Here is a 19,859-nt window from a genome sequence, read left to right on the forward strand (position 1 = left end):
TAAATATATTTATTACCCCACCCTTCAAAATGTCCCAGTGACCATGGTAATGGGTAGAAATTTTTAATTTTATTAATTGAATGATTAACCTTTTGTGTGTGTGTGTGTTTTTTTTTCTGATTCAGTTTTAGTCCCTCTTGTGTGCTGGAAGGTCTGGATGATTACCGTTGCACAGCCTGCCCACGGGGGTATGAAGGACAGTACTGTGAAAGGTACTGATAGTCACACATGGAGATTATAAAGGGTCATGACTCTATTAATCGTTTCTGTAATTTCCTCATTTCTGTGCAAGTAATTAATACTTCAAAACTATTTTCATAGCTTTAGAATTGTGTCTTTAAAAAGTCGTTTGCTTTAACTTCATATTGAGACCTAGTGATCCCAAATAATTTCATGATTATTTAATTCATGTTTAGTATAAGCAGAGTCAGATGTGACTTTAAAAGAACAGTCTTCGGGTTTTTTCAAAGGTTTTTAGTAGCTGTGGAAATTAAGAAGCTAATCATATTGTTCTCAATTAGTTCACTGGCCAATAGTATCTAGCAATAACTTCACACTTGCCAATGTTCATAGCACTTTGGCTTTGTACCAGTGGGTCTTTGTGTAGTCTAGAATTAGGTGGTAATGAGGGTAGTTAATCAGTCCCACCCACAAAATAAAGTGTTAGTTTTTTGAGCCCCATTTTTAGTAGGCTATCAGTGTTCTTCAAAGGCTTCTTATAGTCAGAAAATACAAAATCTGATAAAGCACCATTAAACTGAATCATGCAAATGCTAAACTAAGGAACACGGTCCCAGATTGACTGTCTCTAAGGCAGTAAGTTCACATCTTCCACATGTATATTTACATGAGATCAGAAAGCCGGGTGTTCAGATGGTTACTATGAGTTCTAGTATTTCAGACACTGCAGGGGCACTAATACTAAGCATTATCAAGATATAGATAGATAGATAGATAGATAGATAGATAGATAGATAGATAGATAGATAGATAGATAGACACATAATCTGTGATCTTAGTATAATTGGCAGCGATTTAATAGTTTCATAACAATAATTAGTGGATTTAGCTTAGTTCCAGCAACCTATCTGGGCCTCTTTTTCCCACCTACTTAACACTGCCTTCCTGATAATCAGGTGTATAAAGGACCCTATTCTTGTCCTGCCTAGGCTCTTTCACAGAAAGAGGTGTAATTAGCCTGAAAATTTACCCTCATCTTTCTCTTGGTGGCTCACAGCCAATGATTAACAAGAGAGGATGGATTTCAAACTCTCTATCCTTTGTCTTGAGGCAGAACAAATTTTGACTCTCTTTAAATTCTAAGATTTTCTATTCAATAAAGCTAGGGCTGAAAACTCATCTGAAACCACACTTACAGTTTTCTTTTCCAAACCTGTTTGCCCACTTCACTAGAATCTCTTAGGAGATCCTGAAACCATTAATCATTTTTGAAAACTAAATAACCATTTTGTTGTTATTTCCTATCAACTACTTAAGATTCTTTTATACAGCCAGGAATGGTTGTATGGATCGTGGCAATGAAGATGACTGGAGTAACTAGATATAAGTTTGTAAATTCCAATAAAATGTATATGTTTGCAAGATATATTTTCAAAGATCTGTGTATGATAATGACACATAATATCCAGCACTTTCATAAATGTAAAGAATGGTGCACTCACACCATCCATATCACTGGGAATTAGCAGAGATTAAACTACAAACATCCAAAAACATTTTCAGTTATTTGGAAGATGTATACATCACTTGGACATCGATTATAGATGATAAGGCTCTATCTTCTGTATGTCTGCTATGTCCTTTGGGATTATGTTTATGTGAATATTCATTTAGTGCTTTTGTGAACACCAGTAGGATCATGACAAAAAAACAAAAATGGGATCATCTTTAGCAATTTATTTTATAAATATTTTATGTTGCAGCCAACTTTATATATTGAAATTATCACTCACTATCTGCACACCAAAGCAGGTGTGTAGAAAAGACTAAAAGAATATATAGTAAGGTCACAATTGCTGTCTGAAAGCAGAGTGTTCACAGAAATCCATCATTTTATTATGCATTAATGCAGAAATCAGTAAGAGCTGGTAGTTCATGCGGTTTATGGTCGAGCAGGGTCATATACTATCAAATGTGAATGGTCTGAATTGTTTTTGCAATTCTCAGATGTTGTTATAGCTTTGAATTTATCATCTCTAGCATAGAAGCGATTAGGTTATATTTCCCTAAAAATTGCTTCCATTCAGCTAAATTAAACCAAAGGTCTTTGTTAAGTTTCTATTGTAACCTTCCAGATAAATTTGTTCCACTTATGAGAGCTTCTTAGATCATTTAAATCACCTTTGACCTGCCCAGTGCAGTCAGGGTCTAAAAATGCTTAAGCTCTTGATTGTCCCTATAATAGAGAGCCCCTCCCACGCTTCACCTTAGTTAGTCTTGCACTGAACCCTTGGAAGATTTAATCAATCTGAACCTGCTTAGAATACAGTCATTTCATGTGTAGATGTTAAGCAATAACTTCAGGGGTTTTATTTAAATAATGTTTTCTTTTTCTTTTTTTTTTTTTTTTTTGGTTTTTCGAGACAGGGTTTCTCTGTGTAAATAATATTTTCATTGAACACTTGTTATCTTATATTAGAATGGTAATGACCAAGCCAGGCCAGTGAACACAGACCCATCATCAGAGCTGCTCAGAAGGCTCGGGAAGGAGGATGGCATGTTCAAAGCCTGTCTGGGCTACACACTGAGTTCAAGACCAGCCTGGGCAACTTAGTGATAGCTTTTCTGAAAACAAAAATTGAAAAGAGACGCCGGGCAGTGGTGGCGCATGCCTTTAATCCCAGCACTCGGGGAGGCAGAGGCAGGCGGATCTCTGTGAGATCAAGGCCAGCCTGGTCTACAGAGTGAGATCCAGGAAAGGCACAAAGCTACACAGAGAAACCCTGTCCTGAAAAACCAAAAAAAAAAAAAAATTGAAAAGAGATACAGAGTATATGTTATCATGTGCAAGACCCGAGGCTCAGTCCCTAGCAACACACACACACACACACACACACACACACACACACACACACACACCTAGCAGATTTAAGAATGTGACTTAATCTCCATTGTTTTGTCCCATTCCAACCTAGATGTGCCCCAGGCTACACTGGCAGTCCAAGCAGTCCTGGAGGTTCCTGCCAAGAATGTGAGTGTGATCCTTATGGCTCCCTGCCTGTTCCTTGTGACGCAGTCACGGGACTCTGCACGTGCCGCCCTGGAGCCACAGGAAGGAAGTGTGATGGCTGCGAGCCCTGGCATGCACGGGAGGGCGCAGCGTGTGTCTGTACGTATACTAACTCAGCTGCGAGTTCCACGTCTGTCTCTGACCCAATCAGCCCGATATTTCCATGTTTGCAGTAACTTCTGCTACTCTACCTCCTCTCTGAAGCTATCTACCCACCTTCTGCTGTTCCCCATGCTGGTTTACTTTATTTTTATTTTTATTTTTATTTTTTTTGTCTCCATCCTGCTGAGCCAAGAGCAGCTGAGAAAATCCTCAGCATGCTTTAGTCAATTCATGGAAGACCTACAACAAAGCTCCTCCAGGCAAGTCTTATTTTTGCCCATCTCAGGATTTACCATTTTGCCTAAAGTTGGCATTGCCTTTGTGACAGATTAAAGATCCAAGACTATTTAATCTTTTAGAATCCTCCTGAATTTGTAATTGGCTGGATAGGCGTTTTAAGCCTTGAATTACGACTGACTTCTTTCCCCAGCGTTTACATAATGCTTTGTGACTTCATTGCAAACTATAAACCTCGGATGCAGTTATAATGCACTCAAGTATTTAAGCTTTTTTTTTTCCATACAGAGTAAACAGTGGGAAGATGGCTTGTTTCTCCTCTCTCTTTCTCTTTCTCTCTCTCTCTGTCACACACACACACACACACCTTTCCTCTTCCTCTCTTTCTCCCACTGTCTTTCATCTCTCCTGATTCTGGATTCAGTGTTGAAATAACATTGGATTCAGTAGTTAAATATGTAATACTGGATCTTACATCAATTCAAATCTAGAGTAAATTATTTAAAGAGTTAAAAGGAGAGTATTGAACCGTGCTATGCTTTTTCTTAAAGAAATTTGTTTCATCACATTTTATTGCAAGAGTTACATATTTCCATGTGTTTATGCATGACAGTCTTCCCTGTTTTCATGTCTTATGAGCATCTAATTCTGAGTTGCAGTTTTAAGAAGAACTTTCGCTTGTGCTCTGGTTTTCTAAAAAGCTACCTCCAAAGCTAAAGCTGGGTTTAAAACTAGGTCAAAATAGTAAGACTCGAGCACTTGGGGAAATAAAAAAGCAAACAAAACAAAACAAAACAACTAACTGGGCAGGGGACTGAGGAGATAGCTCAGAGGTTAAGAGTACTTGCTGTCACTAAGTCCCATGCTGAGACCCATGTCAGGAGGTTCAGAACTGCCTGTAACTCCAGCTCAAGGGGATTCAAAGTATTCTTCTGACCTCCACGGGCACCTACACTCGTGTGCACATACACATGCAGAAACACACACACACCTATGCAGAGACACAAGTCATTTTCAAAATCCAAAAGCAGGGTTTTCTTTGTATTCCAACTCTCTTTAATGAAAATATGTAGTGTTTGAAGTAAAAGAGGCTATGGATGAGACTCAGTGTTTGAGTGCTTACCTTGCCTCCACAAAGATCTGCATTTAATCTTTGCACCATGATGGGGAAAAACAAGTAAAAATAAGTGTGAGGGTTGGTGTGAGGAAAAACTATAAATACGATATGCCAATGTAATATGTTTGATAGTAGTGTTATTTTATCACACATATACATACATATACATACATATATACATATATACATACATATATACATACACACACATACATATATCCACTCTAAATGTGTTTACTTAAAAGATAATCTTTAAAGTAGACCCCGGGCCAGCAAGAGAGCTCTGCAGGCAAAGGCACTTCCTACCAAGCCTCACAATCTCATCAGTCTCTGAAACCCACATAGAAGAAGAGATATGGCTTCCACAAGTTGTCCTCTGACCTGCCCACCTGCACTACAGCACAGGTGCCCACACACATACAAACAAACAAACAAATAAATAAATAAATATTTTTTAGTGCATTGCCAAATGTCCCACAGCATTGCCTTCAAATTACCTCATTTACATGATATAACTAGCTAAGTAATATATAGACACAGCTCAACAATCCTTGAACTATAAATAATCAATTTTATTAATTATTCAGACATCAGTTTAAAAAAATGTTTAATGTGGCATGCAAAAATTAAATAGTAGCACACTAAAGTCAGAAAAATATGAAATTAAAAGGATTACTTTCTAGACACTTATTTAAAAAAAATTGTGATTTTTCCAGTCAAGCTAGCTTTGTGTTCTTTTTCTGGTGATTAATTCTTTACTTACATATTAAATTCATGCATCATAAGAAAACTTAACTCATCACTGCCATGTATCTCTAATTTTCACATGTTCCATCTGCTATTCATTGATGACAGTACTGACCCTATACTGACAGAGTCACATGACCTGTCCATGTCTGTCCATTTGCACTTGTTCAACATGGTATTCACATCCATTATTGTATCCTGGAGATTTTAATTTCTTCTGGAATAGTATAGTGATTTTTATCCCATAAAAGCTGTTAAATTGTGGAATTGTTTTCTGTCTAGATCCCTATTCTACACTATTTACATCTGTGTTGTGTAGGTAGACGTTTTTTCTACAGTCTTCCTCCAGGCTGAGTGGTTCCCTCTAGCTTCTGGGCCTGCCTTCCACCTTTCTTTAGATCGACTGTAAGAACTGTCATGCAAAGCAACTCTAGACCTTTCTTCCTTTCCTACCTTTTAGAGTTTCTATGGTTTAGAGCAAACATACTGTGGTTTTCTTACACTGCTCCCCTCCCCCAGCTCACAGCTCCTAATTCACACCCCTACTTTGAAAATGACTTAAGAAAACAAGATTCAGTGAGGACAAAACTCTGGCTCATTCTCAATTCTCTTTGTAAGAGACTTCTCTATCCCCAAGCTAAACGAGATCAAGGGACCAAAGAACAGATTGACCTGATGTGTCTTATCCGTGGGGCCTACTTCATCGCATGGGGTCACAGTGGGTTTTTTATAAGGCCTGGGGGTGTGAGTTAGGAGAAGGACCCCAGTGAGGGAGACAGAATATGAGAAGGAGTAAGAAAAATGAATGTCTGTGCTGTTGTCAGTGAGTGTGGTGTTGACTGCAGAAAAGAACATGTCTCTGCTTGGTAGAAACTAGATACCACACCGATGGTTTATTTGTATGGAGTATATGAGAATTGATCTTGTTTTCTTTTATTAATTCTTAAAGAAACACAATTGATATTGACTCATATTACATACTTAAATGTTTTGGTTTTAGTTTTAGGTTTTTATTTACATCTAAATTTTTTTCATCATGTATAGTCATTGTACATGGTACTGTGTTATGTAGAACATTTGCATACAAGATTATGGCCTAGGCTTCTTCATTGTGTTATTTTAGGAGAGCTGTGCATTTGTAGAAAGTGAACACAGACTCAATATTTGTTTAATGAAAGATAATAATTTATGCTATAGAATTTGGACAATGCAGAAGAAATCATGAGATGCCTGTCACTGCCTAAATTTCTGTAAATGTCTATTGGTTGTTTATGGGCCTCATTGACCAGCAAGCCAAAGCTAGGAATTCACTGTATATAAAAAAAAGACTTCAGCCTGGTGTGATGGTGAATACTTGTAACCTAGCACTTGGGGAATGGAAACGAGACAAAAGGATCAGCAGTTCAAGGTCATCCTTGGCTACTTCACAAGTCTGAAGACAACCTGGGTTTCATGAGACACTGTCTCAAACAGAAATCAAGTGAGAGTGGATTGGAGAATTTCCTACCAAATGCAATCATTCTATATATTATATTTCCATTATAATAACAATAAATGTGTACAATAATCTTTCATTAGGAAATATGGAGACTTCAGAGTCTCACAGTAAGCTGAATTTAGACCCCATCATAGCAATTAACTGCACTGAATAGAATCAGTAAAAGGCATCACTAATACCAGGAAACTTCAGATTCCTAGTTCAGATGTCAGGCATCACCTAAAGCATTCCTTTAGCCACTAACAGGTTCATCATAATAGCAATTTGTAGAAGCTCACCTTGCTTGGGAGCTTCCCATTTTTTAGGTACAATCTTCAACCCTCCATGCATTCTTGTTCATTCTTGCAGTGTATCTGTACATGTTACTGAGAGCTGGTTTTGTACTTCCATCAGCTTCCTGGTGATTAGCATCAAAAGAATTCAAATGAGATACACAGAGCATAGTGTAGAAGACAAGTAAGGTATAGTAGAGTAATATGAAACCCACCAGGATGAGACTGGATAGTGATCAGAAGACCCATTAACTTAACTAACATGTTAGATAAACTTTATGTTATTTGTTTTTAAAAATATTTCATTGAACTTGAAAATTTCTATATAATTATGTATTTATTTATTTATTTATTTATTTAGTGTGTGTATGTGTGTGTGTGTGTGTGTGTGTGTGTGTGTGTGTTTGTACCTGTGTGTGCCTGTGTGTACTTGTGTGGATGCATAAAGGCAACAGCATGTGTACAGAGGTCAGAGAACAACTTCCAGGAATTTCTTTCTCTCTCCCCCTTATGAATCTAGATGATCAAACAAATGCTATTAGGTTTGGGAGCAAGCCCCTTTACCTGCTGAGCCATCTTAGCAACCCCAGGTCATTCTTTTTCTCTTAGAGGCTGTCTCTAAGTTTTAAGAGATCATATATTTAATCAAGAACCATACATATACATCAGAATTTGTCTACAAAGATTGTGCATCATTGAAGTAGAAAAGATACATGAGGCTGGCATTTAGGTTAATTTCATATCTTTTCTCTTTCTTTGTCTCTAAGCATCAAACTCAGAGGTTCCTTTGCATGCTAGCCAGACAGTCTACTACTGAGCTTCATTCCAGCCCCAAATTATCAGTTTAAAACAAAGAAAAACGGAGTTACTTAAGACAGTTGAACAATTTTATTCGTTAGGTGTAAGTTCTGAATATTTTATTGTAATTCTCAAAACAGGATTTCTGTTTAATAAGTAGAATTATACAAATCCATTCTCCTGTCTAAACCCTCATTCATAATTGACATGTCATTTCATAAAATAAGATTACCCACCTACTCTGAAATTTGAGAATGAATGAGAAAGCCATTATATATTCAATGCAAAAAGTTTTGTATGTGAAACACAAAACTTGATTTGTTCACATCCTATTTTCTTAAAATTCATAGTTAACAGAATAAGTCATACAATGTTTAAAATAGACCATGAGTGACAGAGTAAAATATAGAACACTCCTGGGGAACTGCAATTAAAATTAGTAACTTTGGCAAAATGTTACTCCATAGAGTGTACCCAAAATACCATCTCGTGTCTTATAAATATCAAATTCGTGCTTACTTTTATAGTCACTGCATAAGAGGTATCTGTTATATATCTATTTTGTTACTTATATCACAGCTTATTTAAAATATGGCATATATGATGATGCCCCTCTTATCAGCATTGCAGTAGCAATCACGAAGTGTTCTTGATTCTGCAATTCTGCAGAGACACAATGAAGGTGCTTCTCCTTATATCTTGTTTTGTATTTATTTCTTTATTGGTGAGGGTGCTGCATATGCTATGGAATTCATGTGGAGGACAGAGGACAACTTGAGGAGTTGATTCTCCCTTACACCATGTAAGTTGCAAGAATTGAAATCAGATTATCAGATTTGGTGGCAATCATCCTTATTCACCAGGTCTTCTTAGTGGCCCAAGATTCTTGTTCTTGATAGCTAGTTGCCAGCAAGCATCTCACCACCGTGATATACAGTCCCTTGTGATCACTAGAATATTGTTAATTCATTATAATCAAAGATGATTAATGATAGCACTTACTCTTTCCTATACACAGAAGCAGGAACAAAAAAGGGGGATGCTGTTATCATTGCAAAAATAAACAATACTTACTGCTCCAAAGGATGATTTGAAAAGACCCCCTGGAGTGATTTATTAATCGGTGACTTTGCATATGATCACCCTTTGTCCTCACCCCTAAATTTCATGCCGTCTCTACCATCACTTAGTTCTCAAATAGGTTCCTTTGCACAGTCCTACTCTCAATGTATGTTTGCCATGGCTTTCTAGAACTGTAAGTCATGATGTCATGTTCAAATCCAAGTGCAGAACAGTCTGTTTAGGCTGCTTCTGTGCCTTCCTCTATTTATCTGCTCTTTCAGTAGAACAGGCTTCTTTTTCTCATCGACAGCCTACTCAACATTGTTCCATGCTACTATTGTGTGAAACAGTATTTGTGAGGCTGATTCCAGATGGGCCTAAACATTCTTTATACCACATTGACAACCCCATGCCATAAGCAAATTAAGGCACCGAGCAGTCAATTTATGAAGATTACTGATCATTATTGCTTTTATTTTAATCAGGCTTTCATTTAAGAGTGAACTAAACTCTACTTTGGTTTTTTTTACTCTGGATAGGCCCAAAAGGTTTATTGGCCCCTTTTGCAAAGAAGAGAAGAATCATATATTGGTCAAAGTGAGATAGTTTTTATAGACATGATTTCATAGTCTCTAGAATGGAAAAGCTACATATTGTCTTTATAAAGACAGCCTGTGCTAGTTAGCTTTTTGTTAATTTGGCACAAGCTTGGGTCATCTGAGAAGGGTGATTCTCAAATGAAAATATGTCTCCATCAGATTGAAGAAAAAAACTGGGACATTATTTTTATTAAAGATTTATGTGGGAGGGTCCAGCCCACTATGAGTGATGTCATTTCTGCCCAGGTGGTCCTGGAGTGTGTAAGGAAACAAACTGAGCAGCCTATGAAGTGCAAGTTGGTAAACAATCTTCTCCAATGGCTTCTGCTCCAGTTTCTGTCTCCAGGTTCCTGCCTTGAGTTCCTGTCCTGACTTGCTGTCATGGTGGATTATCAGCTGTAAAATAAAATAAGCCCATTCCTCTCCAAGTTCCTTTTTGATCATGGTATTTAGTATAGCAATAGGAAGCAAGCCAGGGCAGACCCTGACTGCTCCTTTGAACTCTTTGGTCATTTTTAAAGGCAAGGCACTTTGAATATCTCATCAATTTCTGATCAAGTATTTCCTTGGCTTAGACTGAATCACATTTTTCAGAATTATCTCTAATTCTAGATACTTTAAATCACCGAAAACCACTCTTGGACTCTCCCTACAATTCCTCTCCCCTTTAAGTTTCTGTATTCATTCTTTCTACATTCCTAACCACTGGCCATGAATGTTTTGATCCTCACTAAACTGCTGTGAGCATCAAATAAGAGAGTGATGACAAAGCACTTTGCCCACTAGTGTGTGATTGTTAGATAGGCAAAAAGAAAAAAAAAGAAAAGCTATATTCTTGTGGTATTCATATGTGTTTAAAGTTCTATTTCACGTTTGCAAAACTACATCATCTTGAACTGCAATAGCCTTGTCTTTACTGCTTTATTTTTCCCATTTAATTTTACTTTGTGTGTGCACCAAGTGCATGTGTGTGTGCATGCATGTGTGCATGGGTGTGTCTCTCTGTGTACTCTTTATGTGTGCTAGTATGCATGCATTTATGTGTATGTACGTGGAGGGCAGAGGACAATTTCAAGTTTCATTCATCCTCAAGTTCTGTCTACCTTGGTTTTTTTTTTTTTTTTTTGAGACAGGGTCTCTCACTGGTCCAGGACTCACTGAGTAGTCTGGATTGGCTCGCTGTTAAGCCCGAGATAGCCATCTGACTCTGGCTCACCAATGATAGTACTACAAGTTTGTGCCATCATATTTAGATTTTTAAGTGTATCCTGGGGATCAAACTCAGGTCCTCGTGTTTGTGTGGCAAGCACTGGACTGTCTGAGCTCTCTCCCAGGGTTACCTTTCTCATCTTACATAATTTGATTTAGTTTAAATGGCATACACATTTGTGCTTTACAACTTCTCCATGTACAAATTTCTGAACCTCTGCCTAACTTTACATTACTGGAAATTTGGGAGATTGTTTTTGTTGTTACCTGAAGATACCAGAGAAACAACAAGGGACCACTGCTGGAATGATTAGTCTCATTGATAAAAGAACAAACTTAAACAGAAGCCTGGGGGTGGCAGATTTATAGAAGAAGGAAGAAGACAGGAGGGGGAGGAGGAGGGGGGAGGAGAGGGAAAGAGAAAGAGGAGGAGGGGGAGGAGCAGAGGGAGGAAGAAGGGGGGAAAAGAAGAGGAGGAGGAGGAGGAGGAAGGAGAAGAAGACGACAACTTTAGGGCAGGCAAGCTGTAAATTTCAGCAGCTTCTGAAGGAGAAGAATACAGAAGAGAAAGGAAAAAAGCCATGTTGCCTGAGTTAAGACTGTGTGGATGTGAGCCACAAGGTAAACAGACAGCCACACAGCAGGGAGGTGGGCTTTGGAGGAAGACTAAGGAAGCCTAAAGCACCAGAAAAAGCAGTGTGCGGTCTGATGGGCATCCAGAATGAAAAGACAGAAGAGAAGGAAAAGGAGGACTTACATCTAATTGGGATTCAGAAAGGCACTCTGACCCAGCTGAGTCTCATGGAGATTCAAAGGGACTGTTCAAGGTGGCAGGAACTCAGGGAAGAAAAAGTACATTATCTCCTTACAGGGATAATTTTTCTGCCTCTTTAGCATGGTTTAAGGTGAACCTGCCTTCCTAAGGGTGGTCCCTTAACTAGGTCATTAGCCCACCCAACTGGATTAACTCTCAGCAAGCAGACAATCCGTGTCTCTGCCTAGAGGTGGTGGATAGGAAAGAACAGCTTTCTCTTCATTGGTCTTCTGATGCTATTCTAACACTTACCAAATACTTCCCTCTCTAACAAAAGAAACAGAAGGTGAAGAAACCTTTTGAATAAGTCTGAATTCAAATTCTTATATCAGATACTGACATAAACAATGAAGTATTGCAGAATCTGTTTTAATAAGCTCTAAATCTGGTAAGTTCCCATTTGTTGTTGTCTTATTTCTTAAAGCAAGCATCTCACGGTGTCACCTCCAGTTGGGCTTAGCATTCTCCATGTATCCCAGGCTGATTTTGAACTTGCCACTCTCATGCCTTTTCCTCCAGAACACAAGGGTTGCAAGTGTATACTATCTGCCCTGCTTAAAAGTTCCTTTTTCAAGGGACCAAGGGGAAGATAGACAAAAAAAACAAAAACAAAAAACACCCAGAACCAGAGATGTATCAGTGTCTTTCAGTCCTCCTAATTAATTTAAAATATACACATTATAGTATATTTTATTTTTTGTTCAAAATGTGAATTTACATTCATCTATCCCTAGTTGATTGGAGCAGACAATTTATGTATTTCTACTGAAAACTGGTTAAAGGGTTTGGCCTTTTCCAAATGCCCAGTATACTCATTTCAGCTCCAGCTTCTTTGCTTTAAATGCACTTTGTGAATTTTTTTTGTGACAGTAAGCCAGTAATTACTATGCATGGGGGATTCTGGTAGAAACGCAATATTTTGAACTAATTGCTAACAGAAAGATGTGTAATATCGGCTACACGATTTGCCCCTTACATGTGCCCAGCTATAACAATCTGAATTTAGTACTGCATTTGTTAATATTAGACACAAATTTATCCTGACACTTTTATAGGCCAAGGCTCGGAAACATTTAGTCATGTAAAATCTAATCATAGTCTTGAAATATTTGCTTTTACTCTCATGCATTTTCGGCAAGCTCTCACTTTATAAGCTTATCCATATTATTGAATTAGGAGAATGGTTTAGAGAGGTTTGGAGGATGTCCTGATTATGAGGTAGGTACTAATTTACACAGCAGCCTTGTCAGAGAGCCATTGTTTATAGAATGTGAATACCCATGTGTCTCTACGCTCCTCAGATCTTCCTATCAAAGTGAATTAAATTTGTTTTTCATTTGCATGGCATCTCTGGTGTCTGTTACCATACACTTCATACATTTTAAGGTCAAAGAAAAGTAGCTTGTAGCATAAGTGAAATATTTCACATCACAATAAAATGACAAATCATTATGTAAACGGTACAACCCCCATCAATGTGTGTACCTTAAAACTCAACGAATGAGTTGAAGAGAAGCTTTGAAAAATCCCCCATGGCTATTATATTCATAAGTCTTTCTGAGCCATTCAGACAGATGTGAGTGTAATACCTAGAGAATACTATAAAACTTACCTTTCACTTATGGAAATATGCTTTGCTCCCTAAGACGCAAATGCAGAGAGCATAACACAGGATCTAATAGTAGATCCTTGGACCCAAAGACATAAAATGGCATGGATGAGTTCTTGAAGAGGCAATAAAGTACATTTCACTTCAACAACTGAAAGGGAACCAAAGCAGACAGATGGGCATAGAACAAAAGGAAGAAGCTCAGTCATCATTGTGCATCTTGGCATCCTAGCTCAGCAATTTGTTCTGTGGTATTTACCATATATCAACCTTCTGCATCAATCAGTACTTCTGCATTCTAGTTCTTGGGATGGTCTTGTATGAAATGAACAGGGAAAAAAACCAAAAATAAACAAACAAAAAACCCGTGGATCCTTTTCTTGGAAATTTCAGGAACCACTCAATAAGGATCCCCTACCAATTCAATAATAAATAGTCTAGTCCAATTCATTCTTAGAATAGATAAGTTATACCAAAATAAACAAATTAGAGAAAGTACTATCAAAGGATTTTGGATGAATACACAACCCTAAAAAGCATAGAAAGACAACATGTTAAATATGTTCTGAGATCGAAAAAAGATCAAATTACTACTTATATTCTGAAAATACCTTCTCTAAATTCAACTTCACTAGAATGAAATGGAATTCATTGGGGAAAAAAATCGTCATTTTTTCATAGCGGTGTGTGTGTGTGTGTGTGTGTGTGTGTACATAGGTGCATGTAGCAGGGGTTCATGTGTTGAGAATAGAACCCAGGGTTATTTGTGGGGTAGGCAAGAAGTACTTTGCCCCTGAGCTGGATGCCCAACCCTTTAAGACAATAATATTGAGAATTGTTACAAATGCTTGTTTTTTTTTTTTAACGTATTAATTGAGACTTTAAAGTCCCTAGTGTGAATCTACATTGCAAACCATAACTCCAAACATTGAGCAAATATTGCTCACGTCTTAATTACATGGTGGGGTCCCCGTTGGTGACAATGAGGTTTAAGCCCTTCTTCCTGCCATGCTGCCTGTCTCTTAATGAGGCTAACCTGGGACTATACTCTGGGAAACAGAGGTCTAAGAATGTGAAAGTAAAATCTTTGAATCTTTGAGGCCAAAACCTAAGCCTACCAAAAACAAGTCTCTTGTCATATTCTGTGGATAAGAGTATATTGCAAAGTCAATCCAGAATTGGGAGGAAGTAATATAGACTCTCGCTTCTTAATGGTAGTAAAAGCAAAGAAGTTGTAGATCTGTTCAACCCATCCAGAAATGAACATCTTAGTCCATAACCTAAATGTGTTCTTTCCCAGTCATTCTTCCCACTTTTTGCCCCCCCCCCCATCTCCTCCATTACAGTACATTCCTCTGGGTCACCAGTAAATAGCAGTACTTGCGTGTACTCATTGGGAGAACATACAGTGTTTGTTTTTCCATGCCTAGGTTATCTCACTCATTATAATGTTTTTCTACTTCTACCCACTTACCTTCAAAGTTCATAATTTCATTTTTCTTTGTAACTGAATACAGTTCTGTTGTGCACATATACCACACTTTCGTTGTTCATTCGTCAGTTGACGGACATCTGAGCTCATTCTGTCTCTTAGCTTTTGTGAGTTCAGAAGCAATAAACACAGATAAGCAAGGATATCGGTTGTGGGATATAAAATCCTCTAGGTGTATTCCCAGGACTGTAATAAGAACAGCCATCTCCCTTGATTCCTGACGATCTCTTCCCCTCTAGTCAGCAGGTTACTATGTTTCCTCCAACTATTGTTATTATTCTAGTTTGTATTCCTTATACATCTATATGGCTCTCCATTGGCTATCAAACATACCATTCTCACTTTTAGACATTTCCTATGTCTAAAAAAAAAAGTCTCTTGTCATATTCTGTTGTGACCAACACTTTTCTCTCTCTGATCCCAAACTCCCACCTCCCTGTTTTTCTCTCCTGTTCATGATGTGTATAATTATGTCATATGCCTTCTTCAACTATTGGTCCCTGCTGTTCTTCTTCCAAAATATTTTCTTATCCTTCTTTCACAAAGATAATAATGCACAAACATTCATTAGATTTTTACTGTGTACAGTGGCCTAGACACTGTGGCAAAGATGTTTAAAGTCTGTTCTAATGTCAAGGAGAAACCATTTATAAATATGTAAACAAGAAAATATACTAGCCAGTAAAATCAATCACAAGGGTTCAATTGGAAAAACATGAGGAATACAAGAGTGTCTTGTGACTTATTAGTTCACTTAATGGTAGCTTCAGTCATCAAACCTTCCCTTCTGAAAAAGTCACACATTTGAACAGAACACTTAGGAACCAGGTGGGTGAAGATGAAATGTCCCAGACAGAGTGCTGTGGGATGTTCTGTATGTCCTGTGGGAGCCCTTCTTGGGTTCTTTGTGGTGTTACCCAGCAGGTCCGCATAGAGGATGATTAGGACCATGGGCCTGAGTGCAGGTGTCTGAGATGGTCTGCACTTGGCTGTGCTGGGGGATGGTCTGTATGTCAAGTTGCTCTGATTGGTCAATAAATAAAACCTGATTGGTCGTGGCTAGGCAGGATGTATAGGCGGGACTAACTGAGAGGAGAAATAAAAGAACAGGAAGGCAAGAGACACTGCCACCGCCGCCATGACCAGCAGCATGTGAAGATGCCGGTAAGCCACCAGCCACGTGGCAAGGTATAGATTTATGGAAATGGACTAATTTAAGCTATAAGCACAGTTAGCAAGAAGCCTGCCACGGCCATACAGTTTGTAAGCAATATAAGTCTCTGTGTTTACTTGGTTGGGTCTGAGCAGCTGTGGGACTGGCGGGTGACAAAGATTTGTCCTGACTGTGGGCAAGGCGGAAAACTCTAGCAACAACAGAGGAGACCACAAGCTAAGTAACATCCTCCTTTGGGTATTGTGCAACCCCACCATTTGTAATAGGGCACACTCTTTCAAAACACTGACTGCAACAGGCAACTGGAATCCTTTAGAAATACTGATGGCTGAAGTTTTTCATGGACATATTGAACCCAAGTCTCCAGGAGATGGAAAGGGGAAGGCCCAGGCATGAACACATTGTGAATTTCTTTGATTCTGTGGTACATCCCTAGTTGAGAACCCCTGGCCTCCAGCTATCTGTCTAGATTTGTGTGTGTGTGTGGGGGGGGGGGTTACATGGAATCTTTGTGAAATGTGGATTGTGTAGGTGGCTATTCCCAGGCCTCTGCATTTCTATTAAGCTCCCAAGCACTGCCAAGACTGCTGGTCTGCCTCTTACCCAGGGTCATGCCCAGCCAGCAGTATCAGTGTCTCTTGAGAGCTTCTCAGGGAAGTACATTCTCAGCATGAGAATCAGAAAGCGTGGCATCCCTTCACCTCTCCGAAGGTTGCCTAGTCCTCTGAAGATCTGAAAGCTCTCCCAGTGGTTCAGAGCCCCAATTGTGTTTGAGAGCCGCACTGATGATGTTCATATCTTTAGACCAGCCAGCACTTAATTGTGTCTTGTGATGTGTTCTCTACCATGATTGAATGCTGACAGGTCTACTGAAGCTCTCGCTGCCCAAGGGTGTGAAGAAGTCACTGTTCTTTCTTCCTTTTCATTGTGTCTCCATGGTGCAGAAATTCTCCATTTCATTCTAGTTGGAACAGTAAGAGACATGGTTCTAGCTCTAGACTTTAGCTCCTGCCTCCAGAGCCTCTTGTTCACTCACTTGTAAAATGTCAGGAGCTTGCAGAGTAACTCAGATGACATGCCACACTTGTACCTGCCACCTGCAGGGAGCTGATTTATTAAAAGCCCTGCTGGGGCTGTTAAATCCCTGTGAAGGGATATGGCAGCTCACCTCTAACTGCTGTCCTATCAAAAAAAAAAAAAAAATCACCCTCTGTACAACCTCCCTTTGTTTACAAGCTTCTGTAAATGGTTTTCCTCTCCATTAAGTGCTCAGGGGAGTGCTGTTTAGAGAACTAATTGAATTCTTGCCAGTCTGGGGCATGAGCCAATCCTGCTTCAGAACTCAGTGTTTTCATATACATATATATGGTATGTATGTATGTCTTCTAACATGGATGTGGTTTTGATCCATCAGCAGACTAGAAGACAGAATTTGTATCTGTTTACATGGATTTATGTATATAGTATAATCATATCAGTCTATACTTCTTGGTGGAAAGATTCATGTCTTACTAAAAAGTGCAAAGTGCAGAGCTAGAGATGCAGCTTAGTTGAGAGAGTCCTTGCATAGTATGCACAGAGCCCTGGCTTCCAGTACTGCATAAGCCAGGCACAGCAGTTCATGCTTGTAATCCCAACACTTGGAAGGTAGAAGACAGAAGGTCATAATTTTAAGGTCATCCTTGGCTACATAGCAAATTCAAGGCTAGCCTGGGCTATAATGAGAAAGACCTTGTCTCAAAAAAATGCAAAATTAAGCAAATACACTTTACATTTTCCAAAGAATGAATATATGTTCTCTTTAGAAACTGTGATTCTACTTTAAGTTTAATTTGGCAATGGACTGGCAAACATCCAGTTCTCTCTACCACCTCCACCAACACCCTCTCTACCACTATGAAGTTTGAATAGTTAACATTTCTGATCATTAGGGATAATATGAATGATACTAGCAAAGTCAGTTCCTTACAGATTAGATCTTGCCCTACCTTTAGAAGCTGTGTATTGTTTACAAGACTGGATAAAGTTTATTGTCACAGTAGAGATTTGTGGAGCTGCAGCTCATTGTGGGAGATAAAAGATTTGGGGAAAGGAGGAAATGCTGGTCAAAAAGTAAACATCAAGACAAGGAAAAATCATCGCAGAAAGAAAACTTATTTTTTGGGGGGCTTAAAAATTCTGTTGGGGGTTAAGGAGAGGGCTCTGTCAGTAAAGTGCTGGCCACACAATAATGAAGGCCTACGTTCATGCCCCCAGCACCCAAGGAAAATGTTGAGTGTGACCACACACTCCTGTAATCACCCACTTTGGAGAGGTGGACACATGAACATCTCTGAAACGTGCTGACCAGCCAGTCTAGCCAAAATGGTAACTCCTGGTCCAGTTAGAGTAATAAAGAAAGATCCCTAACATTGATTTCTGACCTCCACACACTCACTCAGCATCCCCACACGTATACCTGAACCTGTACCTACATGTGCATACACGCAGACACATGCGAAATCTTTTGACTATCTATCACGATAATACTGCTATACCTCTTTCATGGTACATGAAGACATTGTGGGAGAAATTGCTACAGATGCTATGCAGTACCATGGAAGACGTACAGCAGGTTTGGACACAGCGAACATTCTGGTGTGGTGTTCCTGCCGTGTTCTCACAGATTCATGTTCTGTGTTTTGCCTTTCCTTTACTAGTTCATCAACACGCTTCACCCTCCACCCGGGGCAACCTCAATCTGCTCTTCTTGTTTGGTCCCTCTAGTCAAATCATCCTCTGTCTTCCAGGGTCTGAGTGACAAATACAACTTGCTCTTTTGTTGCTCCCCTCTTTCTTCAGCTGCCGTCAGTATGATAGCGTTAATTATCTGACATCCATCTTGCCATCTTTCGTAGAACTACGCTTGGACCATCAACTCTTCCACAACTGATGTCTTTGATTGTCTGGCTGGAGTATTCGGCACGAGTAAACGTTCTTTCTTATTCCCCTTTCACAGTCTGTGGAGATGAGTGCACAGGCCTTCTTCTTGGTGACCTGGCTCGTCTGGAGCAGATGGTCATGAACATCAACCTCACTGGTCCTCTGCCAGCTCCATACAAAATTCTCTATGGTCTTGAAAATACAACTCGAGAACTCAAGGTAGGTAGATTCATGAACAGCTTCAGGGCCAGGGGATGAGATGACAGAGGCTTCCCAAATGGTCCTGGCCATCATTTGTACATGTTCCTTCCAGGAAAACAAACTCTAAACTGATGTTTCAAACTGGAAGAATGCAATATGCAGTGTGCTATTAAAGGCAAATACTCTTATATCCCCCTCTGTTTGGCCTAAATAGGTTTTATTATGTGACTTAAATATGTGCAAACATAAAATCAGGTATGTACCCCTTATACTTATAGCTCTATAAAATCAAAACAAATTAATCCTTACAGAAGTCTGCAAAACCAATAAAATTCAAATTAAAAGCATTAATCTGAAGTAATGTGATTTTGGCTGAAAGTGAATTGCTTCTCACAAGAAGAATATGATATTGACTACATTCCCACTCCCCTACAAGTGACTGGTGGTTTCTCAGTTCTACATTCCTGCAGAGGAACTGGACAGCCCCCTACAGGAGGTCCTGAAGGGACAGGCACACATGACTTATACATGCAAATTGACCTTTGACCCATGCAAATGTAGGTCCAAAGATCAAGTGCTGGCATCCATCTCCAAGTTGCCTACGCTGTGAGCTAGGAAAGCTTTCACTGCTCTTTATTATTACTGAACAAACAAGATTAAAGCATTTTTGCAACTTTGAAAGCGATTCTGAAGGTACCAATTCAAGACACACGATTCCAAAACATTGCTAATGCTTTCAATCCGTGAAAGGCTAGA

General features: G+C 39.0%; 1 protein-coding gene across 8 annotated transcripts in view; it reads left to right on the forward strand.

The window, feature by feature from the left end:
- Lama2 (laminin subunit alpha 2) overlaps positions 1-19,859 on the forward strand; it is a 573,571-nt gene that overhangs the window by 408,822 nt on the left and 144,890 nt on the right. For 7 of the 8 annotated variants that reach the window (XM_028877376.1, XM_028877370.2, XM_028877371.2 and 4 more), the window contains 3 exons: positions 126-212; positions 3,156-3,349; positions 18,979-19,121. In XM_028877376.1, the coding sequence (XP_028733209.1) occupies positions 126-212; positions 3,156-3,349; positions 18,979-19,121 (424 nt within the window). The remainder of the gene's footprint in view (positions 1-125; positions 213-3,155; positions 3,350-18,978; positions 19,122-19,859) is intronic. The other variant, XM_028877373.2, reaches the window with a different exon arrangement.

The sequence above is a fragment of the Peromyscus leucopus genome, chromosome 8a (genome assembly GCF_004664715.2).
Source record: "Peromyscus leucopus breed LL Stock chromosome 8a, UCI_PerLeu_2.1, whole genome shotgun sequence".
Taxonomy (NCBI): Eukaryota; Metazoa; Chordata; class Mammalia; order Rodentia; family Cricetidae; genus Peromyscus; species Peromyscus leucopus.